The 25,926-nt window shown below is 41.3% G+C and overlaps 1 protein-coding gene across 3 annotated transcripts in view; it reads left to right on the forward strand.

Annotated features, from left to right (window-relative positions):
* ca10a (carbonic anhydrase 10 (inactive)a) overlaps positions 1 to 25,926 on the forward strand; it is a 321,179-nt gene that overhangs the window by 151,286 nt on the left and 143,967 nt on the right. The window contains exon 2 of one of the 3 annotated variants that reach the window (XM_085415624.1): positions 8,352 to 10,064. The exons of the other annotated variants lie outside the window; for them this stretch is intronic. Coding sequence (XP_085271750.1) covers positions 8,476 to 10,002 — 1,527 coding nt within the window. The 5' untranslated portion in view covers positions 8,352 to 8,475 and the 3' untranslated portion in view covers positions 10,003 to 10,064. Of the gene's footprint in view, positions 1 to 8,351; positions 10,065 to 25,926 lie in introns of those variants that run through there. 3 annotated transcript variants of the gene reach the window in all.

A 25,926-nucleotide genomic window follows, 5' to 3' on the forward strand; every position in this document is an offset into this window, starting at 1 on the left:
TGTCTGGGGGTGGGCGTCCGGGTACACACCGGCTCACTCCTTGGCGGCCGCTTGTCGGGGCCTGGGGCTCGCTCGGGCCCCTTTGGAGGTGGGGTGCCCCCGGCCTCTCGGCCTGGGGCTCGGTCACTCAGGCACAGCTGGGGGCCGGCGGAGCTCACGGGCGCGTCACTGCAACTCCCCCTGACTTCTGCTCCGCGGCTGCTGGGCGAGCCCTCATCTGGGACTCTCCTCAGCTCTTACTGGAACAGTGGCGCGGCTGCCCCTCTGTTGGTCTTCCATGGTCTCTTGTGTTCTGGGGGCCTCTGGATGTCTGGAGTTTTGATCTCCTCCATACCCGCTTCACACCCTGGAGGACGGGGCTGTGGCCCCCCCACACTCCCTAGCAGATCATTACATGGAGAAACCTTTGGAATGCAAGCATGCTGATCCACACAGGTATGCACACATGGGTATTCACAGACGCGGACTAAAGCTTTCTTGGCTGCTGCCTCAAAGCACACTGTGCGCTGTCTATCTTGCGTGCTGCACAATATCGTTTATTATTTAGTAAATATTGATATCTATGACTAGCTAGTTTATTGTGATGGTGCTTTGTTTTCTCTATTATTATGTTGCTCTTTGTTGTTTGCTGTCTCCTCTGTTTGTTTTTTTTGTTTGTTTGTTTTTTTTTTCTCCATACAGGTGACCCAGGAGTTCTTTTTTTTTTTCTCTCTCTTCCCCCCCCCCTTCTCACCGTCTCTTCTCCCCTTTGGTTTTCTTTCTTTCTCTCCCCCTCTTTCTCTCATTCATTCCCCCTGTCCTATTTATTTAAAAAAAAAAAAAAATGACAAAGGATGAACTGAAGCTCTGCCATCACGTAATGTCGCATACTGCTGTTTCTGATGTCATTTAGAAAAAAAAAAAAAAAAAAAAAAAAAAATGACGACAGAGGTCAGTAATTTGCACCAGAGGTACACTTCAACTGTGAGAGACAGAATGTGAAAAAAAAATCCATGAATCCACATGGTAGGATTTGTAAAGAATTTATTCGTAAATCAGGGTGGAAAATAAGTATTTGGTCACCTCAAACAAGGAAAATCTCTGGCTCTCACAGACCTGTAACGTCTTCTGTAAGACGCTTTTCTGTCCCCCACTCGTTACCTGTATGAATGGCACCTGTTTGAACTCATCATCTGTATAAAAGACACCTGTCCACAGCCTCAAACAGTCAGACTCCAAACTCCGCCATGGTCAAGACCAAAGAGCTTTCGAAGGACACCAGGAAAAGTATTGTAGACCTGCACCAGACTGGGAAGAGTGAATCTACAATAGGCAAGCAGCTTGGTGTGAAAAAATCAACTGTGGGAGCAATCATCAGAAAATGGAAGACATACAAGACCACTGATAATCTCCCTCGATCTGGGGCTCCACGCAAGATCTCATCCCGTGGGGTCAAAATGATCATGAGAACGGTGAGCAAAGATCCCAGAACCACACGGGGGGACCTGGTGAATGACCTGCAGAGAGCTGGGACCAAAGTAACAAAGGTCACCATCAGTAACACACTACAACGGCAGGGAACCAAATCCCGCAGTGCCAGACGTGTTCCGCTGCTGAAGCCAGTGCATGTCCAGGCCCGTCTGAAGTTTGCCAGAGAGCACATGGATGATACAGCAGAGGATTGGGAGAATGTCATGTGGTCAGATGAAACCAAAGTAGAACTTTTTGGTATAAACTCAACTCGTCGTGTTTGGAGGAAGAAGAATACTGAGTTGCATCCCAAGAACACCATACCTACTGTGAAGCATGGGGGTGGAAACATCATGCTATGGGGCTGTTTTTCTGCCAAGGGGACAGGATGACTGATCCGTGTTAAGGACAGAATGAATGGGGCCATGTATCGTGAGATTTTGAGCCAAAACCTCCTTCCATCAGTGAGAACTTTGAAGATGAAACGAGGCTGGGTCTTCCAACATGACAATGATCCAAAACACACCGCCCGGGCAACAAAGGAGTGGCTCCGTAAGAAGCATTTGAAAGTCCTGGAGTGGCCTAGCCAGTCTCCAGACCTCAACCCCATAGAAAATCTGTGGCGGGAGTTGAAAGTCCGTGTTGCTTGGCGACAGCCCCAAAACATCACTGCTCTCGAGAAGATCTGCATGGAGGAATGGGCCAAAATACCAGCTACTGTGTGGGCAAACCTGGTAAAGACCTATAGTAAACGTTTGACCTCTGTTATTGCCAACAAAGGTTATGTTACAAAGTATTGAGTTGTATTTTTGTTATTGACCAAATACTTATTTTCCACCCTGATTTACGAATAAATTCTTTACAAATCCTACCATGTGGATTCATGGATTTTTTTTTCACATTCTGTCTCTCACAGTTGAAGTGTACCTCTGGTGCAAATTACTGACCTCTGTCATCATTTTAGGAGGGGGAACTTGCACAATCGGTGGCTGACTAAATACTTTTTTGCCCCACTGTATATAAAAATATAAAGGTGCAAAAGGCAAGATTAATCCACTTCATAACATGGCCTGTGCCCTGAAAAGTACAGTGTATTTTCAATGTACAATGGGAAATATTGCTGTTTTGTTTTTTTGCAAAATTCCCTTGAAATGACACACTACTTAAGCATACTTTGGGGAACTCCTAATTTAATATTGAGTTGCACAAATCTCAAACTAATTAAAACATTAAAACTTCTGCCCTTTAGATATGATGAGAGCCAATCACAAACCTGTGCTCTTAACTTGCTAGTATATATTTAAAATAACCGCATTTAAAATATATTTAAAATAACAGAAATAAACAAGCTGTCCGCTTGTTTATCTTCTACATAACCCTTTCAGAATAAAGCTCAAGATTCTGTTGAGACTTTTCAAAATAAATTAAAATCATGTACATTATTCTCAAACATCAAATTTCACAATATGCATCAAGCAAATTACCTCAAATAAAATCATAAGGTAACTATAAATGGTGCTTCAGTCAGCACGTGGATGCAGGCACAGCGAGTACCTGCCTAGCCAGTGAAGATGAGGCAGAACCAGGTAGTTCCAAACAGAAGGACCAGTCAAAACAAATCGAGGATCTTATTCCTAAATGAGGGGCTACCTCTGTAGCATGGACGTGGTTTGGCTATGAAAGGTCTGACACAGACCAGAAGACTGTACTATACAAATTATGCTGCCAAGCGGTCCCCACCTCAGACTCAAACACGGTAAACCTCTTCAACCACCTACACAAGAATCATGTGAAAGAGTAAGGAGAGAGTTTAGGGATGAGAAGCGAAAAAGAGCCGTCAGGTGCTCAAAATGAACGTTCGACTCAAAAGTTAGTACAGGCTTCCCCGCAGAATGCCGTGTAATAAATACCAAAAAAATGGCGCCGTTACCAATAGGGATGGGTACCGGTATCTGACATAAACGGTAGTAACCAGACCGAAAAGCAGCGCACATTTCGGTGCTTTATTTCGGTGCTTTTTTTTTCCTGAGCTGTGATACACTTTAGATTCTAGCCAATCATTTTACGTTTCCGAGGATAGTAGGCGGGGCCAGTTACGTACGTTCTTTTAGAGCAGAGCTACAGATTAAAAATGCCCAAGGCGAAGCGGTCAAAAGTCTGGCTGTACTTCACAGCAAAATATGCAAACTCAGCAGCCTGCAACAAGTGCTTTAAGCTGATACTGTGATACTGTCAAAGGAGGTAACACCTCAAATCCGATGAAACACCTGGCGACGCATAGCGTTTTTTTTTAAAGCCGAAAAATGCACCGTATTTGATAGCTTGCTGCAAGACCTCACACCGAGCATATCTAATCTACTGCGGGTGTGGTGCCTGTTATCGGACCCGGAGTTAGCAACATCCCCCAAAAACCTGAAGAGGAGAGTCCTGGCCCCTAGCCCTGCCAGTGTAGCAGAAATGATGAGGATGATGATGCAGCAGCAGCCGTTCTTCTCTGCGTGAGTAGCTTAATGTTGTTCGTGTGTAATTTACGTTGAGTAGGCTAACCACGTTATTACATTAATGCATGTAAGGTGAACTAGCAAACATCATCATAGCTACATGCGGCTGTCCTCTTGTTTGATGGCAGATACTCCCTTCACCGTGGCCAAAAAGGCTAAAATGACCAAAGAAAAAGTGGGAAACAGTTAAACATGAGAGGTTTTTGGACAAAGTTTGTGTTTTTTCCATTGTTTAAGCACTGCTTCCAGCCAAGAGTGATACCATATATGCTCTATAGCTGCAGAAAAGGCTAACATTGTTATCTTTTTACAAAAAAACAGCTGAACATGAGAGGTTTTTGGACCAATTTTGTGTTCTCCATTCTTTAAGCACCGGTTTGAGCACCATTTAAGCACCTGCACCGCTTCAAAAGTACCGGTTTGGCACCGGTATCGGATAAAACCTAAACGATACCCATCCCTAGTTACCAATTACCTCTAAAAATGTATAGTTTCATGCATCGGTCAAAACACTCGGCTCCAGGTACACGACGCCCAACTGAAAACACTTCACACAAGTCGATTTGCCTGAGATTCACAGAATTTACAGAAAATGCACTAATTTACGATATATACCATTATTGGGATAAGAAATGTCATATGAGATTTGAGATTTTGGTCATATCGCACAGCCCTAAAGGCCATTTAGAAAAACAACTGTCATTGCCTTTGAAACTATGTCTCTTTATTTATTTTTGTAATGCCAAAAGACGGGTTTTTGTGCTGGCATATACAATAAATCTGACTCTGAGTTGTCAGAGAGCTTTCTCACATGGCTATATGCACAATATTTTCTCTTTACACTGCAAGTGGAAGTCTTTGACTTCTACTTTTCTCTTGACATAGAAAAACACTTGTATTTAGCACTATAACGGGGAGACACGGCTATGTGACTTAGGTGCAGTATCAAATTGGACTAAATTAATGGGCGTAAGTCATGTATAGTCTATGCCACTTCTGGCATTTAGCTCTTTGATCTATGTTAGTAGCCCAGCACTGAAGTTCAAGGAACACTGGACTTGGATTCTAGTTCAAAGTATAATTAAATTTAATATGCAGTTTTTCCTATCCAGGTTTGCCTTCAGCCTCAATAGACTGCTGCAATGTCTCTGTGTTTCCTCCTTATGACTAAAGCTATCAGATTAAAGAAGTGTGTGCTTGCTAGTTGTCTTTTTGAGGTGTTTGGGTGGTAAAGCAAGCTGGTGAGTGCAAAGGGTGTGTACAGCAGCATATGGTGGTATGATTCATAGAGAACTGGGTCAGAGTTGGCAATTCCTCAGTGGTCTAGCAGACCCATAGCACAGACATACAGGGTGAGAGAGAACTGTGAATGAGAGAAATAACACTGCCTCCATTTTTGCTTTACAAATAGCTATGAAAGCAGGAGTAAGAAAAGCCTTTACAAGGTTGAAAATTTTGGACAAACAATTTTAGTCGTATTATTTGGGTTAGATCCTGTCCTGCCTGCAGCCCTCATTCATTTCTATGTCCTAAAAAATCTCTCTCGTGCCAGGGCTCATAGTCATGTCTCAAGAGAGGAAACTGTGTAAAGTTATGTTCTTTGTCCCTTAAACTAAATTATCATTTTTTTTGCAACATTGAATGAAAGCAAAACAGACTAGAACATCCATCATGTGGAAAATGCTTTAAATTGTGTTGAAAATAGAAGAAAATTAGTGTTGTATGAAATAGCGCATGCTTTACAAGGTTCTTATGATCGATAATTTTATTTGAAAGCTAAATACATTTTGTAGAAGGCGTAATCTTCCCCTTTGCTTAAACTGAGGTCTATTATGTCAACCACAACATAAAATGGAGGAAATGTCAGTTGTAACAGTATAAAGTTAGCTTTTTTAAAACAGCTTGAATTTATTGCTGCCTTCTGTGAAGTGGGTGATATATATTTATTAACTGTTTAGTACTTAAAATCATTTCTGGGCAAAGGAATGTCAGAAACAACGCCTGGCGTATCTCATGTTGATCCAGATTCAGTTAAATGGAAGAAAATTGATACAAATCCTAAAATACACACAAGGTTTCAATAAAAGGTTTCAATAAGTATGAAATCGCACCTTCTTAATTATATTTCAAATATCTTGTACATATCTTTAAATCAAAGATGTGGATTTTCGTAAACTCTAAAGTAATAATAACAATACTGCTTATTTGATTAGTTGATGGAAAGCTTATTTAATGCAACCTCATTTTCACTGCACTAGGAAAGCATTATTTTAAGAGACTTATTTATACTATAACTGGGTTATTGGCTTCATGATAATTCTTAAAAATCCTACCCGTGTAAGATGCATGGGTCTATTCAAACCAAATCAGGCTGCTATAATTGATGAGGTTAAGCTAGTGCCTGTTGGGACTCTCTGTGAATTGTTATTGCTGGTGAAGACAAATTACTTAACCTAACAAAAATTTAGTTATGCAAGTCCATACTTAAAGTACTGGCGGGCCTATCACACCAACATCCCTTCCAAATACAGCATGGGTACCTATTCAGGGTGTACAAATGTTATTTTGGAGTAGACTTGCACCTGGAATAGATGGATTTTTACACGACTGAAGGAACAGACACATATGTCTAACAACTTTTAATTAAGTGATGTAAGAGTTAATTCAAGAGCAGAAATCTTCCTTTAAAATTTGCATAAGCATAATTTGAGGTTATATACTTTAACTCTGGGAAAGCAACCTTTGTAAAGTGAAAAAGTGGTTTATCAAGAGCATATTAGGATTTTAAACTGATCATTTGAGTAAAAGTTATATCTAACCATCATTGGCTTAAGTTTGAAATATTTTCCCCAAAGTTACTGCTGTGATATGGAAAACCAATAACTAGAATATCCCTTAAAATAAGGAACATAACTTCAGCTTTTCTTGCTAATTCTAATTACTTCCCCTTAAATGACAGGACTAGGAAAAAGATTTTGGTATCATATGTGAGTTAATTATTTAACACGTTCATTCATTTTAACTTTACAGAATAAAACCTAAATGTAGGCGAATTACTACACATTACAGTTTTTCTAAACGGTGCCCATTTTTGTTGTTACACCTTTGCGTGTGGCTTGCATAACTTGCATTTGAATCTACATGTTTTTCACTACTTATCTGTCATCCATCACAGCGGTTGACAGCCAGCCTGAGGCCCCCACTACACGTCAGGATGGACAAGATAAATGAAAGTCCACCTGCTCCGTCACTCCACGTCACCACTCACGCACTCCCTTTTTCTCCACTTGTTCTCTTCTCACCATAATCCCATATGTTCATCAGTCATTTTACTCCAGTCTCTAGGGCGTTCTTTGATGGAAGAATGATGATAATCCTGTTTATATGGGCCTGCTCTTTCTGTTGGGAGCGATAGATAAGAGGGAGTCATTTTTCCCAATATCATCTGTTTTAGTGTGAATCCTACTCCTAGTATTTATAAGATAGTGTCTTACAAAACAGATATAGCTCAGCACTTAGTCCTCAGATGCAATACTGCATTATGTAGGTAAATTGAAATGTAGGAAAGAATGAAGAAAGAAAAGTAAATTTTTCCGTTCAGCAGATGTGCGCAAGTATTAAGTTATATTAATAATGTTTTTAATATTATATTATTAATAACAGTAAATAAATTAATTTGCTGTTTGCCAGAAAGATTCTGACTTAAGACTGTCATTGTACATATGTGGGGGAAAAAATCATGAGGAACAAGCAAAAAAAACCCAGTTCTGTCATCAAAATAAACACTGTAAGAAATGTATAGCTCCGGCTATACAATACCAATGGAAAGTCATTTTTGATGTGTTATGATGTTAATAATGACCTCTCAACAACCTTTGCTGTTGACCTTGATCACGTGACTTGCCGCAGTTTCCCTTGCAATCACGTTCATATAACGCCAGTAAACTGATGCTACTGAAGCCAAATGGTTAAGAGTTGTAAGTTAAGAGTTCTTGTTAATAGAGTAACATTTAGCTGCCAGATGACTTGATTAGGTTTAGAAAAAATATTATGCCCAGTTTTTTGGTTTAAACATGCACTCTTCCACAATGTTAACTGTGCGTTTGAATCATATGTTTGATACACTTCAGGAAAAGTTTCAGGTTTGTATATGTGTAAATATTTTTTTTTAGATTTGGCTTGAAATACTGGTAACATAATGATGCATTTGGTAATGCTTTTGGAGCTGGTAGAGATACACTTAAGGAATGGACACAGTGCCACTACTGTAGCACTACTGTAATGCTTTGCTTCCCATTTCCCACAATAACATGTTAACACAAGATATTTTTATTATTTATCCTGGAGTCACTTGAGTTTTGAGACATTTTGAGACAACGAGTTAAACACTTTCTATTGCAGGTTTGAGACGGACAGACTCCCACACCCCACCCTCCCCTCCCCAGGGACATTGCTTCAGACATTGACCCCCAACACACCTTCCATCTCTCCCCCCTTCACCCTGCCCTTCCCCAATCAAGACTCAATGACCACCCCCACCCTCCCCAATCCAGACTCAACAACCACCACCACCTTCTCCAATCCAGACTCAACGACCACCACCACCCTCTCCAATCCAGACTCAACGACCTCCACCACACCTCTCACCCCCCTTTCCTCCTCCCTGAAACTCAAAATACACACTCAGGATGTGAGCCGACTATTCCAGAAACAGAAGCCCAGGAAAGCCCCCGGACCAGACGGCGTCTCACCCTCCTGCCTCAAAACCTGTGCTGAACAGCTGGCTCCCATCTTTACTTGCATCTTCAACAGATCCCTGGAGCTGTGTGAAGTTCCCTCCTGCTTCAAACGCTCCAACATCATCCCTGTTCCCAAGAAACCCACCATCACAGGACTGAATGACTACAGACCTGTCGCCTTGACGTCTGTGGTCATGAAATCCTTCGAACGACTGGTGTTAGCCCATCTAAAAGACATTACAGGCCACCAGCTGGACCCTCTGCAGTTTGCCTACCGGGCAAACAGGTCGGTGGATGATGCAGTGAACATGGGGCTGCATTACATCCTGCAACACCTCGACCGCCCGGGAACTTATGCCAGAGTCCTATTTGTGGGCTTTAGTTCGGCTTTTAACACCATTGTGCCTGAACTTCTTTCCTCCAAACTCTCCCAGCTCAGCGTGTCACCAGCTACCTGTCAGTGGATCACCAGCTTCCTGACAGACAGAAAGCAGCAAGTGAGGCTGGGGGAGATCACCTCTGAAACTCGGTCCCTCAGTATTGGTGCCCCTCAAGGATGTGTCCTCTCACCACTACTGTTCTCCCTCTACACTAACGACTGCACCTCCAAGAACTCGGCTGTCAAACTCCTAAAGTTTGCAGATGACACCACTGTCATTGGCCTCATTCAAGATGGTGATGAGTCTGCATACCGGCAAGAAGTTGAGCGGCTGGTACTCTGGTGCAGTCAGCACAGTCTGGAGCTGAACACTCTTAAGACTGTAGAGATGACAGTGGACTTCAGGAGACATCCCTCAACTCTGCTCCCCCTCACCATATCGGACAGCCCTGTGTCAACTGTGAAGACCTTCAAGTTCCTGGGTACAACCATCTCCCAGGACCTGAAGTGGGAGACCAACATCAACTCCATCCTCAAAAAGACCCAGCAGAGGATGTACTTCCTGAGACAACTGGGGAAGTACAGTCTTCCACAGGAGCTGCTGATCCAGTTCTACACTGCGGTCATTGAGTCTGTCCTGTGCTCCTCTATCACAGTCTGGTATGGAGCAGCCACTAAACAGGACAGGAGCAGACTGCAGCGGACTGTACGGGCAGCAGAAAGGATCATCGGCGCCCCCCTGCCCTCCGTCCAGGATCTGTACCTCTCAAGAACCAGGAAACGGGCAGGGAAAATCATCACAGACCCCTCACACCCTGCACACAGACTTTTTGATCTGCTGCCCTCTGGCAGACGGTACAGAAGCCTGCAGACCAGGACCACCCGACACAGGAACAGTTTCTTTCCCCTTGCCATCTCCCTTCTTAACAGTTGACCTGTCACACTGCTCCCACTGCCAGACTGCAGCTGCACCTTATGTACATTTTGTAGTATTCATTCCACCTCATTCATTTCTGTATTTTATTTATATAAGTTTAGATTCATTATTTATAGTTGGTTTACACAGCTTTGTGTATGTATGTGTAATGTGTATATATAGACACGTGTGTGTGTGTGTGTGTGTGTGTGTGTGTGTGTGTGTGTGTGTGTGTGTGTGTGTGTGTGTGTGTGTGAGTGATTTACATTGCTGTGCTTGAGAGCCACCATCTACCGGAACCAAATTCCCTGTATGTGTCTGCACATATACTTGGCCAATAAACACGATTCTGATTCTGATTTAATAAAACATTTTGTCAGTTCGGTAGTTTACTATTTTATAAGGTATAAAGGTGACACAAATTGAAATGTATTTCAGTTGCTCTCCAAATTCAGCTGAATGTGTTCATCTTTATAAGCTGCTACTGAGATTCATGATACCTTATTGCTTTATCTCTGGCAGTGCTTTACCATAACTGAAAATGTATGTGTTACGGTTCCCTAAGAGCACATCCAGTTAGGTGTTATCTACCTTTATTGCTCCGCCTGTTCTCTTTCTGGCTTGGTCAGGAACACAAAAAGTGAAAAGAATGCTACCATAATTACTGTATTGTGAATGTAAATTTTAATAAAGAAATACTATAAAAACAAAGCAAAAAACATTGGATAGACAGAATAAAGTGGTGGCTTTGTCAGCGTCACCTTTTCACAGCAAAACAGTAGCAGTCAGCTTAATTAAGATGTGGATAACTGTTGCACTAATCAACATGCTTTTTGCCCTCCCTCCATCTCACCTCCTCCTGTTCTCTCATTTTATCTGTGTTTGTTCTAATGATCCTAGCTCAGGCCATTATGGCAGACAGTAAGTTAATGAACAGTAAATGGGAGAGGAAAATGGTATTAATCATCTCTGTGCCCACCTTGTGCTCTATTATCATTTGGCTCCTTTCATCTAGGACTTCCCCCACCTTGTCTACTCTCTCAGTGCCTAATGCTTAATGGTTCCTAGTGGTCACTGGATGATTCTTGGACTTTCATCCTACCGACTTAGGTCCTTGACAAAATGAGCGGTAGACTTTTTGTCATATCTCAAACATCCCTTTTCCACTCAATACCCTTTCTTATTGGTTTTAAAGTGTACCATGTCGACCAATCACAAACATATAAATGGCAACATGTGGAATTTGGTTGTTTAGGAAGAGTGGGAAGTTTTAGGAGTAACGGTGGCGAGAAGGAGCGAGCAAAAGAGCGCGAATTTTGAGATGTGAGAGATTTGTGACGTTTGGAGTCTATAGTTATTGTGTGTTGTCTTTTGTAGTTGGAGTGTAGTGTTGTCGTTTTTTTGTTTTGTGTGCCAGTTATAAAGCCACCAAAGGCAGTTTGCAATGTAAATGCCATCTCTAGGCGAAAAACAAGCCTGCAGGGTTTAAGTCTGTGGTGTTCTCCTCTGTCTTATAGTGGACAGAAATTATTTTTTGGAGTGGCACAAATAATTTGTGTGACTTCTTATTTGATGCAGAACACCTGATTGTTCTTTAAATAGTTTTAAATGGTTATATAAAAATACCCGAGGCCCTGGCTGCATTTTCAGGTAAATAGTTCCATATAACTTTGTTGTTTGCAAAAATTGTGCATAGAATAGAATTCAACTTTATTGTCATTTCACATGTCACAGGTACAGGGCAACGAAATGCAGTTTGCATCCATCCAGAAGTGCTTTAGCCATGATATAGATATATTACAATATATATTAGCAATAATATAGATATGTGAGTATATTACAGAAATGGGTCTATTGCGGTATGTAATATGTACACGGTATGAAGTATGTTATGAATATGCTATAACTATAAGTATGTACAGGCTGTAGTGAGTACAAGCTATGTACAGGCTATGAACAGGATACAAATATGAAAAAACTATACAGAATATGAAGTAAAGAACTATACAGAAATATGAGATATACAGCTATACAGAAATGGGAACTATGCAAGTTGTAAACAGTTGTAGAATAAAAAATTATCGTATTGTACAGAATGATTATTTACACAGAACTATACAGTAGTGCAGTTAAGAGGCTATATAAAGTGCTAGTGGTTGTGAGTGGTGGTTCAGTCCATGTTATTATTGTGTGTTTGAGGGTACAGTTGTCCATTGTGGGTGTGTGTATGTGTTAACGTGGGTCAGATGTCAGGAGGCAGAGTTCAGGAGTCTGACAGCTGTGGGGAAGAAGCTGTTCCGGTACCTGGTGGTCTTAGTCCGGAGGCTCCTGTAGCGCCTCCCAGGGGGCAGGAGGGTGAAGAGTCCATGTGATGGGTGACTGGGGTCTTTGATGATTTTCCCAGCTCTTTTCAGACACCGCTTCCTGTAGATGTCCTTTATGGCAGGAAGTGGTGCTCCGGCGATGTGCTGGGCAGTTTTCACGACCCTCTGCAACGCCTTCCGGTCCGAGGCAGAGCAGTTCCCGTACCAGACTGTTATACAGTTGGTCAGGATGCTCTCGATGGTGCAGCGATAGAAGTTCACCAGGATGTCTGAGGACAGGTGGTTCTTCCTCAGAGTCCTCAAGAAGAAGAAGCGCTGGTGAGCTTTCTTGACCAGCTTGGAGCAGTTGGTCGTCCAGGTGAGATCCTCGGAGATGTGGACTCCCAGGAACTTGAAGCTGCTCACACGCTCCACAGCCGTCCCCTTAATGTGGATGGGTGGATGTGGGTCAGCATTCCTCCTGTAGTCCACGATGAGCTCCTTGGTCCTCTCGGTGTTAAGCAGCAGGTTGTTTGTGTCGCACCACTCAGCCAGACGATCCACCTCCTCCCTGTAGGCGGCCTCATCGTTGTCACTGATGATGCCAATCACCGTGGTGTCATCTACAAACTTATTGATGGTGTTAGAACCATCGGCAGGTCTGCAGTCTTGGGTGAAGAGGGAGTAGAGGAAAGGGCTCATCACACAGCCTTGTGGTACACCGGTGTTCATTGTGATTGTAGATGAGCAGTGGTTATCCAGCCGGACATGTTGGGGGCGGTTGGTCAGGAAGTCCAGTAACCATTTGCACATGGCCGGTACCACAGCGTGGGCCAAGGACAGGTTGAATATGTCTGTGAGCACTCCTGCAAGCTCCCCAGAACACGCTCTGAGAACACGCCCGGGGATGCCATCAGGGCCTGCAGCCTTGTAGACATTTTTGTGGACATAGGTTTTTAAAATGTACAATTTTGATTTGCATTTCAAGTTATGAAAATGATTCGTTAAACATGTTTGTGGTTTTTACAGTAAAAAAACATAACTTTTTTCTACTCTGATTTTATGTTTTTCTTGTCTGAATTTAGATCAATTGTGCCAATACAGTATGTATGCAGCTTTAGATATGGTGTCAACTATGCTAGATGAGACAAGTGCTGTAAAATTGAAGGCCATACCTCTCTCCAATGACACAGTTCCAAGGCACATGTGATATTTCAAGTGACATTGAAGAACAACTCATTGATGGGCTGAAGGACAAACATTTCGCCTTACAAGTGAACGAGGGCTACAAACAGCAATAAAGACTGTCTGTTAATTGCTTATGTTCACTTTGTCCCTGTGTGAGGTTTTTTTTTGTTTAGCAAGTATGTACCAACAGCTGATGAGCTCTTTAAGCTTCTTGACTGTTATCCTACAGAACATGACACTGAATAGTAGAACTGTAATTATTTGCATGGATGGAGCACAAACTATGGCAGGGAAGAAGAAGGGGTTGGAGGCACTTATCAAGAGTCTCACCAAATGGGCAATGGGTAGCAATAAAAACAGCTTATGGAATAATAGCACAGAAACTACCAGTGACATTTCTAAATTGCGGTGACATCAGTGACCATCTTCTAGTTTTTACAGTATATAATGGTGAGCTCAGCTTCAAAGTTATGCGGATTTTCACTCGAAGTTTACAACATATGGAGGACACAAGAACAAGCGCGTTCCTCATCACGGCAGAAAACTGAAGAAAATAATCCTGAACTGTACTATACGGCTGCCACACCCCATGCATCCCAAAATAGCAGTGGCATGTTCAGTGACCATTACACTATTGTAAATCGCACACAATAGCTAACCCTGGGCTAGAACAGGAATTAAAAGATTAATAATTTGCACCATATAAAGAATACAGACAAGTAAGAACAAGAAACAATAAATGCTTTTAAAAACAATTTAATGACAGTAACAACTGGGTTGAAATGTATCAGAAACAAGATGCCAGTGGTGCACATGATGAATTCCTTAGAATATTTACATTATTGTATAATACAAACTGTCCAGTGATGTAATATAGTTGAAAGCATAAATATATGAACTGTCCATAGATAACAAACGGTCTGCAAAATGTAATTCAACGTTCCTCACAGCTGCTGATTAAAATTGTTTAAAAAAATTGTAAAATAAGAAATCCTTGACTTGTAATTGATGTGATTGATATGATGGTGGTTCAAAGAGTCACTGAGGCCATTTTAATTCCATTTACATACTTCTGTAATTTATTATTTCAAATTAGTGTCTTTCCAGTCAGAATGAAAATATCAAAAGTTAGATGTCTATATAAATCTGACAACAAACACAGTTTCACAAACTACAGAAATGTTTCTTTATTACAACAATTCTCAGTACAGGTTCAGATCAAGCAGATCAACATCTTTGGCACTAATAGATTGAATAAAATATATCACAAAATTCCAGAGACAGAAAGCAATGTGTGGCTGGGTTATTCATAGACTTAAGAAACAGGGAGCAGTTTGTGAAATTAAATAGTTGTTGCTCCTTATGTATGGGCATTGCTTGTGGTGTACAGCAGGGGTCACTTTTGGGCCCAAAATTCTTTAACTTACATATCAATGGCATTTGTAAAGTGTCCAAATTGTTAGAAATGGTACTGTTTGCTGATTACACTTTGAAACATTTTCTGCTCTGGTGATGACCTGCAACATTTATTAGATGAAATGACTAATGAAATACTTAAATCGAAGCTTTGGCTTTATAAAAAGAAATTATCATTAAATTTAAATAAAATAAAAATTATGTTGTTTGGAAATAATTAAATAAAAATGTAAAGATTTAGATAAATAGTGTTGATATTGAAAGGGTCAATGGAAATAGATTTCATGAAGTGATAATAGATGAAAGACTGGAGAGAAGACATAAGTAATATTCATTCCAAAGTATCAATAAGCATTGGAATCCTAAACAAAGCAAAGCAGGTATTAGACTGTACATCACTTCATATTCTCTGCTGTTCACTGGTTTCACATTAATTAAGGTATTGTGCAGAGGTCTGGGGCAATAACTATAAAAGCACATTGCTTTCACTTTTCATTCTTAAAAAAGCACTTTGCATCATCCACAATGCAGGTTATAAGGATCATAGAAACTCACTATTCTTGCAGCCTGCTATATTGAAATCTGAATTCCAAACAGGACAGATTCTGTTCAGAGCAAAAAATAATGAACTCCCAGGTAATATTCAGAGCAGGTTTGTTTTTTGTTTTTTTACTGAAGGAAGGTGTAATTTAAGGGCTTTTTGTAACCTGAAAAAGGGATTTGTTGCACATTTGCACATTTCTGTGCATGGAGTGAAACTGTAGTTTGAGTGTAAGGTTGAAGCAATGTCCAAACATAAACTCAGAAAGAGATATAAAGATATGATCTTCACGAGTTATAAAGAGAAAACGATAAAAGTCAGGGAATGTCTTTGTTTAGGAAGTTTTATTCAAGCTTATTAGAATAGAATAGAATAGCCTTGGTGCAAGTTTCAATAATAAATATAAATGTAAAATATAAAAAGTACAAAAAAACCCAATCGTAAGTACTCAAACAATAGTATGTACAATATATACAGGATAGCAGCATAATATAATGGCAGTGACGGTATGGAATAGGTTCAATTGTTTTTGTGCTTATTTGATAGCTCTGGGAAAGAAGCTATCCCTGAATCTGTTTGTCCTGGTTTTATGTGACCTGTACCGTCGGCCTGACGGTAATAGTTCAAACAGTTGGTTGCAGGGGTGAGAGTGGTCCTTGATGATATTGCCAGCTCTGCTGAGGTACCGAGAGTTTGCAGTGACCTCCAGGCTGGGCAGAGAGCAGCCAGTGATCTTCTGGGCTGTGTTGATGCCCCTCTGCAGTACTTTCCTGTCCGCAGCTGAGCACCCTGTATACCATGTTGTTATGCCGTACGTTAGGATGCTCTCTATGGTGGCTCTGTAAAATGTCACCAGCAGCCTCTCCTCCAGGTTGTTCCTCCTGCGTCTCCACTCTCAGAAAGTGGAGACGCTGCTGGGCCTTTTTAACCACCGCCGTGGTATTTGCAGTCCAGGAGAGGTCATCAGAGATCTGCACGCCCAGAAACCTCATGGAGTGTACCCTCTCCACACAGCTCCCGTGGATGTAAAGTGGGACTGGGTCTGCTCTGCCCTTCCTGAAGTCCAAGATAAGTTCTTTAGCTTTCGTGGTGTTCAGTTGGAGGTCGTTAACTGAACACCACTCAGTCAGTCTGTTGACCTCATCTCTGTAGTCCGACTCATCCCCCCTTGAGATGAGTCCAACCACTGTGGTGTCATCCGCGAACTTTATGATGGTGTTTGAGAGATGGGTAGGGGAGCAGTCGGATGTGTAGAGCGTAAACAGGAGGGGACTCAAAACACATCCTTGTGGAGACCCGGTGCTGAGTGTGATGGTGCTGGACCGGTGGGGGCCGAGTCTGACAGACTGTGGTCTATTTGTCAGGAAGTCCTTGATCCAGAGGCAGATGGGGGTGGAGAGTCCCAGGTGAGACAGTTTCTGGACCAGGATCTCCGGGATGATATGATTGAATGCTGAGCTGAAGTCCAGAAAGAGCATTCTCACATAGCTTCCTCGGTGCTCCAGGTGACTCAGCGCAGTGTGGAGCGCTATGGTGATAGCGTCCTCGGTGGATCGATTTGCCCTGTAGGCAAATTGGTGGGGGTCCAGAGTGGGAGGCAGACCGGCCCTGATGTGCTGACAGACCAGTCTCTCAAAGCACTTCATCACTACAGGCGTAAGTGCAACAGGCCTGTAGTCATTTGGGCTGGCCACAGCTGTCTTCTTGGCGATGGGGATGATGGTGGAGGTTTTGAGGCAGGGCGGGACGGTGTTTGATGACAAGGAAAGGTTGAAGATTTTAGTGAAGACTCCGGTCAGTTCGTCAGCACATGCTCTGAGAACCTTTCCATGTATTCCATCAGGACCTGCCGCCTTCCTGGGATTCACTGACCTTAGAACACACCTCACTTGATGCTCCCTGAGTGTTAGTGTGCCAGTGCTGGGGGCGGGTGGAAGTGGTGTGGCAGCTGAGGGCCTGGTCGTCTCAAAGCGGGTTTAGATCCTCAGCCAGTGAGGCATCAGTCCTAGATGTTGCCTGGTTATTGCTTCTGTAGTTGGTAATGTGATTGATCCCCTGCCACATTTTTCTGGGGTCGTTGTCAGCAAAGTGATCTTCAATCTTCCTCCTATAGGCAGCCTTAGCTTTCCTGATGAAAGCTATTCCTATTTGGATTGTACAATTACCTTTTCAACACTGGAGGTATTGGTTTTGTTGTGTAGAGGAAAGTTAAAGACTCACATAAACATGCTATGATAATAATTTATACTTTTTGTGGTGTATATATTATATTAGAAATAGGTTCATTATTATTACTGCAGGTTATATAAGTAAGGAAGCTGAATAAATATTAACTCATAACTTATTTCAAAGGGGTGGCACTAAATAAGTGTGCACTTCTTCCCACTTCTTTTTGATATGTAACTAAGTCAGAAAAGGTGAAGTGAAATTGAAATGTATTTTATATAGCATTTCTTTCTTTTCTTTGCTGAATTAACTTGTATGTATATGTTGAGCTTATTTGTTTCACACTTGCAGATGAGCGTAAAACAGAATTAGAATACAAAGCCAAGGATCTCGCTTGTCTAGAAAGACAGCTCCCTCCATCCACCTCCCATCACCACAGTTGGTCAGAACTGAATTTAATGCTTTTTCGTCAGTGTGTGTCTGTATGCATATGAACATATATGAATGAGAAACCCACACACCTTAATGTTTATGAAATGTGGCCTGCCAGTCCTTCATCCCCTAGCCCGGAAGGTGAAGGACAGGGTTGAGAAAAGAGAGTTCATACTACTAATGATAGAAAAGGAGACATATCAGTCTGAGATCTATAGTTTAATTTCTATGCCATAATACCATTGCAGTTTGTCTCATTATTCTGTGTTTTTTTAACATGTACATCTCGTTTACACTGCTTTCCCTGAGCAAACACACACACACACACACACACACACACACACACACACACACACACACACACACACACACACACATTATTGTGATATTTTTTTCTGGTGCAACCATCACTGTGATTTACAGATAGTGGTCTGAAAAAGAAAATATAGTGACAGGCAGTTCTCTGGGTGAAAAAACCTTGGTGATGTCAGCATTCAGAGAAGAATGGCCATCCTGCTTCAAGTTGACAGGAAGGCAATATTAACTCAAATAACCATTTTTTTAAGAACCAAGGTATGTAGAATAAAATCTCTGCATGCACAACATGTTGAACTTTGAGGCAGATGGGATAGCGCAGAAAACCAGGAAACAGGAAAAGGCTACAATTTACACAGACTCACCAAACTTGGAAAATAGAAGAAAAAAAAAAGTTGCTTGGTCTGATGAGTCTCAATTTCTGCTGTGACATTTGGCATAAACAGAAAAGCATGGATCCATCCGGCCTGGCTCAGGCTTTTTGTTGACACACTTTGATCCCCTTACTAACAGCTTTTTAAAATGCTAAAACTTACCAGATTATTGTTACTGACCATGTTCATCTCTCTATGACCACAGTGACCATGTTTTTATTAGTTTTTAAACATTTAAAGAAATAAACATATCAACACAAAACAAATCTCAGTGAGGCTTAAAAAACTGTTGCGCAAGACACTGGATGAAACTGTCTTGATGCTCTAGACATATAAAAACCAAAAACTGTCCCATTGTTCTGTTAGAGCCTCTGTTTTGCTGCTTGGTCTTCCCAGCATTTTCTCAGTCATTCTCTCCCTACACATTTTCAGGGTTGGAGCCTGAGGTTCTTTCCATAGTATTAAAATAAGATGGACACAGGTCACACGTCCATTGTTTACCTAACTGTGGCACCTCGTCCCTGATGCCGAGTAGGCACAGTCTTGGGGGTTTATGTAATTTACATTTCACAGAGCCATCCATGTATTTTAAAACACTCTCCTATATTATAGAGACCAATAGAGTACATTTTGCTTCTTGGCAGTTCCAACACAAGCCATCTTTACTAAGGCAAATTTAACTATGGTCTCCATGATATAAATCCCATTTTCAGAAATAATTGAATCCCATGTTCCCTTGTCAAAGGAACAATCCAGATCTCTTTCCCAAATACTTTTAAGACTTTTACATGTATTGTTTGTAACTTAGTGACATAAATTATACCATTTTGAAGTAGTAGTAGTAGTAGGAAATTCTCCATGAGGTTTTTATCCTGAGAAAAGTTTATCTCTCAAATAATCTCTAATAGGTAAATATTGCCAGAGATGGCCAGGTCCTTCCAAATTAAACTTTTCTATAAGCTCATTAAAAGACATGAACGTGTTCTCTTCATATAAATCACGTATTGTCCTTGTGCCTTTTTTGTGGCATTGTGGCCAATGAATTGTCTGTTTACCCATTTTAATTTTCGGGTTGTGCCACAGGGATGCATATTTTTGGAAGTATGGGGAAAGATTATAGCTCTTGTGAACCTCTTGCCATTGTCAGGTTTCCTGGGTCATTTTTCTTGTAAAACAAAGGGGGACCCAGTAAAAAAAAGTTTGGGAACCACTTAATTAGCCGTGTACTCACCTGTTTCCAATTGTCGTCATCATTCAGCCTGTGTATTTAAGTTGCTGCCCAGTGTTTACACAGCTTAGACATTTCAAATGAGATGTCAATATTAATCTGAGGTCTACCACCACGCCAATAGAGGCATTTTATCATATTATCATCTTAAAAGAATTTCTGGCAGAATACAAATTGGTATCATTCCAGTGAAATAATTGATCAGAGGAGCTACTACCATCTTTATTGTATTTACTTTGCCCCATAATGTCAAACATAGCTTACCCCAATTATCCAGATTAGTTTATATCCTAGTGGGTATTTTTTCTACATTATAGGTCACAATTTCATCAACATTTAGATTAAGTATTATTCCTAAATATTTCATTCATTTTTGTAACCATTTAAAATTAAAGACTGATAGTGATTTAGCAGTGCTAGTTTGAGATACTGGCATTGCCTCCAAACTATGCCAGTTAATTTTGTAACCTGATAATTTAGAGAATCCATCAATAACATTTAACAATTTTGTTATGGAGTTAACAGGACCCTCACACATCACGAAAATGTCATCTGCATACAGAAATAATTTGTGAGGGACCTATGGATTCTTCGATACCCAACATCCACAATGATGACGAAACAACTAGTAGCTCAGTGTTCCAACATTCGAAAGAAGGGATTGCTCTTACAGCTAGAGATTGACGAGGTACAACATAAATGCTACGGCAAGGGGGAGCCAGGACGCCAGGTCGGAGGGTGATATCATCACCCCCCACCCAAGATTGGGTACCAAGCCCCAAGTGCGATAGAAGAAGGATCGTTGAGTGCGAGAGGAACTGACCTGAAAGATAGGATCATGGCCGAGCTTGAAACCTGGATCCACCATAGCCAGTTACCAAGACTACGTTAAGTACCCTCAAAAGGTCTTCTAGATGATATTAATGCAGCACTACGGACGATACCTACAGCAACCATTACCGAGACTAACAAGCTGATCTACACCACGGCAGCAGTGATCAGTGAGATGCTCGGCTACAAGTTGAACAGCCACAAGTGGCAGTACCCTCCATGGAGAAGGAGGCTAGAGGCTAAGATCAAGGTAGCACGGAGGGAGGTTAACCAACTATCGGAGCTGCAGAAAGGTGCGATGAAAAAGATGCCTAAGAAGTACCACAAGCTGTCCAGACCTGAGGCCTTGGAAACTGCCAAGCAACGACTCATAGCCTTAGCCAGCTGCTTGAAGAGATACACTAAAGAGATCGAGAGCAGAAGAATAAACCAGCTGTTCTCCACAGAACCAGCCAGTGGCAGGGGAACAATATGAGAACAGCACCACCAAGGCTGTAGACGGAACAATACTGGAAGAGCATATGGGAGAAGGACGCAACCCATAATGGCAATGCTCAGTGGCTAGTGGATCTGAAGGCAGATTACAACAACCTCCCCGAACAGGGTCCAGTAACCATCACAGTGGCAGACATCCAAGAAAGGGTCTCCAGTATGAAGAGTTGGACAGCACCAGGCCCCAACATGTTTCACACCTACTGGCTGAAGAAGCTGACTGCACTCCACGAGCGTCTGGCAGCACAAATGAACCAGCTGCTAGTTGACGAGAGACACCCAGAATGGCTAACCAAAGGCCGGACAGTCCTGATCCTAAATGACCCCCAGAAGGGACCCCTCCAACTACTGACCAATAACCTGCCTCAGTACCACGTGGAAGCTCCTGTCAGGCATCATAGTGGCTAAGATGAATAGGCACATGCGTCAATACATGAGTGGGGCACAGAAAGGGATGGGCAAGAATACCCAAAGCGCAAAACACCAGCTACTGGTAGGCCGAACAATCAGCCGAGAGTGCAAGACCCCATTGACTAACCTGTGCACTGCCTTGATTGATTACAAGTAGGCCTATGACTCAATGCCCCACACCTGGATCCTGGAATGCCTAGAACTATACAAGATCAACAGGACCCTAAGAGCCTTCATCAGGAACTCAATGGGGATGTGGCGGACAACACTAGAGGCCAACTTCAAGCCCATAGCACAAGTCACCATCAAGTACGAGATCTACCAAGGAGATGCTCTGTCCCCACTGCTGTTCTGCATAGACCTTAACCCTCTCTGTGAGTTCATTGGCTGGTTTATTCTCCTGCTCTCAATCTCTCTAGTGTACCTCTTCAAGCAGCTGGCCAAGGCTGTGAGTCGTTTCTTGGCAGTTTCCAAGGCCTCAGGTCTGGACAGCTTGTGGTACTTCTTAGGCACCTTCTTCATCGCATATATATATATATCCATCATACCTTTTTTATTTTATTAAACTGAGGTTCTTTTCCTTTTAGTTTCCATTGATAAAAACAGCAACACTAAATCAAACAGCCTTTTTTCTATATTATGATATCAACTTTTTTAAATGCTGTGATTTTTGCTGCTCTTTGTGTAATATAGAGTGCATATATACAAACCCATTCCCTTAGAGTCTTTGTCTCCTTCAAGACAACCAAAAAATTAAACCAAAATTAACCAAAGCACTACAAAAAGTCACAATGAAAGAACAACACAACATCCATAACTGCACCAGAAGCAAACAAAATTAAACAGGTCTCTTTCACTACACTGTAGTGTTTTAATCTGTCTGATATATTCATTCATACGAAGCTCATGCAGAAATCCAATAAGGAATATCTGAAATCACTCATCTGCGTGCTTTCCTGGGTGTATGACTGCTGAGCTATTCTTCGCTTCCTTTTCCCAACTCTGTCTAACTCAATGGCATCATTGCTCTAGTCTTATCATCGTTCTGCCCAGCTTGTCTGAGCCAATCAGCCTCTGTTCTGCATACTTTAAATCTCACTGCTCATCTGTCATTCTCCCTTTCAAACGTATTTGTGCAGTGATGTATATCTTTTTTGGTTTCTTGTGGTAATGCCTTATGTGTTCAATCATTTCTGACTCTGCATGTAAAATATTTGAACCTAGCTACTCGCAGCAGAAGAGCTAGAGAGATGAACAAATTCAGCATCAATAAAATGTGGACATTGGACTACAAATAGAAGTCCAATACAACTTAAGAGAGAACGACATGGCAAACAAGAATGAAAAACATTTAGCAGTTCAGCCAGATTATGAGCAACAAGAGAGGCTGATAAGAAGTGCTACCTGTCCTGTATGATCGATGCCACAGCACAAGCAATTCTAAGGTCAGAATTTATATTTTAGATAAGGCACAGTTTATGAAAATCATATATAATGGTTTCCATTTATTTCAAGTGTATAGCTCTATGTTTTTAGTCAACTAGTTTATGTCAGTCTTGCTCCAGCTTCAGATGCCGCAGCATTTTGGCCTTTTCAGATGTTGCTGCAGATTATTGAAAAGTATCGACATAACAAGCTGTAGCCATCTTCAGAATTCATAGAGTTTTGCTAATGTATCATGTAAACGACATGTGCTGCTCTGTCAGGCTGTGGCAAGGACTAAAGATCCTCTGCCAGCTTGTTTGCTTAGAGGCTCAGTGTATTTTTTGCCTTCCCCTTCCCCTGCTCTGTGCTGTGCAGTACTAATGAGAGAAACTAGGGGGTGAAGACACAGCAGGGAGGCAGGCAAATCCAACCTTTAATGGCATCCCACTTTCTCACTCACTGTCTATGTTTGTCTCTGTCTCTGCATATCTTCATAAGTTTCACCTTGCGGGGTATGTTTTTAGGAGTGCTGCACTACACTGGTTGGAGGTTAAAGAAGAGGGCAGAAAAAGGTGTGGAAAAATGGTACACAAAAGGTCACAGACACCTCCATAGCCAGCTGCAGGGAGCTGTAGAGTGTTATGCAACATGCCATAAGGTCCACATTAAGTGCATTTTATAAAGTGAAATAGAAAATGTAGTTTACATTTAGTTCAAATGAGAAAATGCTCAAGAAAAGGTAAAAATCCCTATATGTATTCATGTAAGTATCCGATTGGTGCTCCGACTCCCTCGTTATTCTCTTGTTAACCCTTAGCTGCTGACCTGGTGTGCACTCATCAGCGGGGGCAGATGCAGTCTTAGCCACAGGCAATTTCAAGCCAACTCTCTGCACTTCTGTTTTAATTTTACTGTAGTGGAACTAGGTAGAAGAACATTCTACTTTCAAGCAATTCTACTGTCAAGTACTGTTTTAATCTGAGTTAAAATTGTTGTATTTCCAGCATTTACAGATTTAATGGAGTGCTTTAATACTAAAATAATCACCTGGCCTTCATGGTTTTATATTTCTCCCAAATGTTTGTTTCAGGCAGGAAAAGCTTCTTGAGATTCCCTTAGAGCATCCATCACTGAAACTCTCTCCTGAATTCTGAATACCTGAGAAGCTATTAGGCTGATCAAACAAACGGAGACAAGTTTTATTGTAGGTTTTACAGAAAGTTACAAACACAAACCCTACAATGTTTTTCTTTAATAGGTTGATTTTGGCTTATCTTGCATCTATGTGTATCGGATTTGTTGGTGCTCACTGATATTGACTTTTCTGCCAAGTCAAAAGACAGGAATTAGCCATAGAAAGAGTGGGCCCAAAAGACATTTATACTGAATGGTATATAATAATGGCTGAAAGTGGTGGTAGCAGACGGTAGTAAGTTGTTGTTTATTTATTATTTCTTTTTTAATTGTTTTTAATCATTCCATGACCTATACTAGCCTGTTATTACTTCAACCATGGTGACACAGTCTATTTAATTTCACCTTTGGTTTGCCTTTGACAGGGAAGTTGTATACCACTTTTTACTCTTCAATATAGTCTAACTCTCTTAGGCACGTTTTCTTATAATGTCCTTAAGTGGTTTTTAGGAGCAGTTCTCTTGACTTATTGAAGGACATTCCAAAGCCTTTCTTTAGAAGTTCTCTTTTTAATCTCTGTCAAGATGATCCAACTTCAGTAACGTCAAGCTCAGGGCTCTAATTTGGCATACCTCAGTCTTTTTTAATACTGGCTTCTTGACAGCCACCATCCCACTGAGACCATTTCTGATGAGGTGTCAGTGCACAATAGATGGATTAACTGAAACGTTAGATGCATCTCTCAGATGGATTTTTCTTAACACTAAAAAAACATTTTTAAAACCATGCAACTGTAAAAATAAAACCTCCTCATTTTATATTTCAAGCCCATAGAAATGAATGTAAACCTGCTATTATGGGATTGTTTACACACTTTTTGACCTGAAATTAGTTAGATGTGGTTGATAAATAAATATATTTATCAACCACATATAGGTCAGGTTAAAGATGTTTTTGAACCAAGGATAGCGTGGGTCAGAGCAGTCAAGTTTGGGAGGGTGGGTTGCTGGAAGTCCAGAGCATACAGGTAACCCTACTTGAACTGAGCACAGAGTCCAGAGAGTGGAGGACTGAACCAAGCAAATAAAGAGTGAAATTCATAGAAGATCAGCCAAGTCAATTCAGGCCCAGGGTGCAGAGATGAGGAAGTTGAGGCCTGCAGACTAAGACGGAGCAATGTGGACTCTGGACGAGATTGTGGTAATAGGAGAGAGTAGTGGACAAGATGATAAACTGACTGTTCTACTTTTACTATATTTTATGTTTTTAAAATGTAGCAAGCTGTGAGGTAAATTTAAAAACATGTGTTAGCTCTCCGGTTATTTGTCCAGTTTCCTCAAATTTTTTAAGGACATCTGCTGAGAAATGGCAAGTTTTCAGCTAATGGCTCATTGGGAATCATGTTGTTGGTGCAGAAATAGTATTTTATTCTTGTCAAATTGTGTTTGACGGCTTTTGGAGATTCATGTCAACATGTAAATAAGTCATTTATTTTTGCAACAGACTGTTAATAACAAAGTACTGAAAGCACCTTTTTTTCCAACTGGGCTGTAAGTTTTTGGGTTTCTGTTGTATGGCTGGGTATATTAGCATGTCAAGTATATTGTCTGCGGTGTAAAACAGCACATTTTGTCTGTTCTCACTATGGCGTTGCCAGTGTTGGGGAGTAATGGATTACACGTACCG

This window comes from Rhamphochromis longiceps, linkage group LG8 (genome assembly GCF_057381845.1).
Source record: "Rhamphochromis longiceps isolate RC_006_pf linkage group LG8, R_longiceps_female_GT1.1, whole genome shotgun sequence".
NCBI lineage: Eukaryota > Metazoa > Chordata > Actinopteri > Cichliformes > Cichlidae > Rhamphochromis > Rhamphochromis longiceps.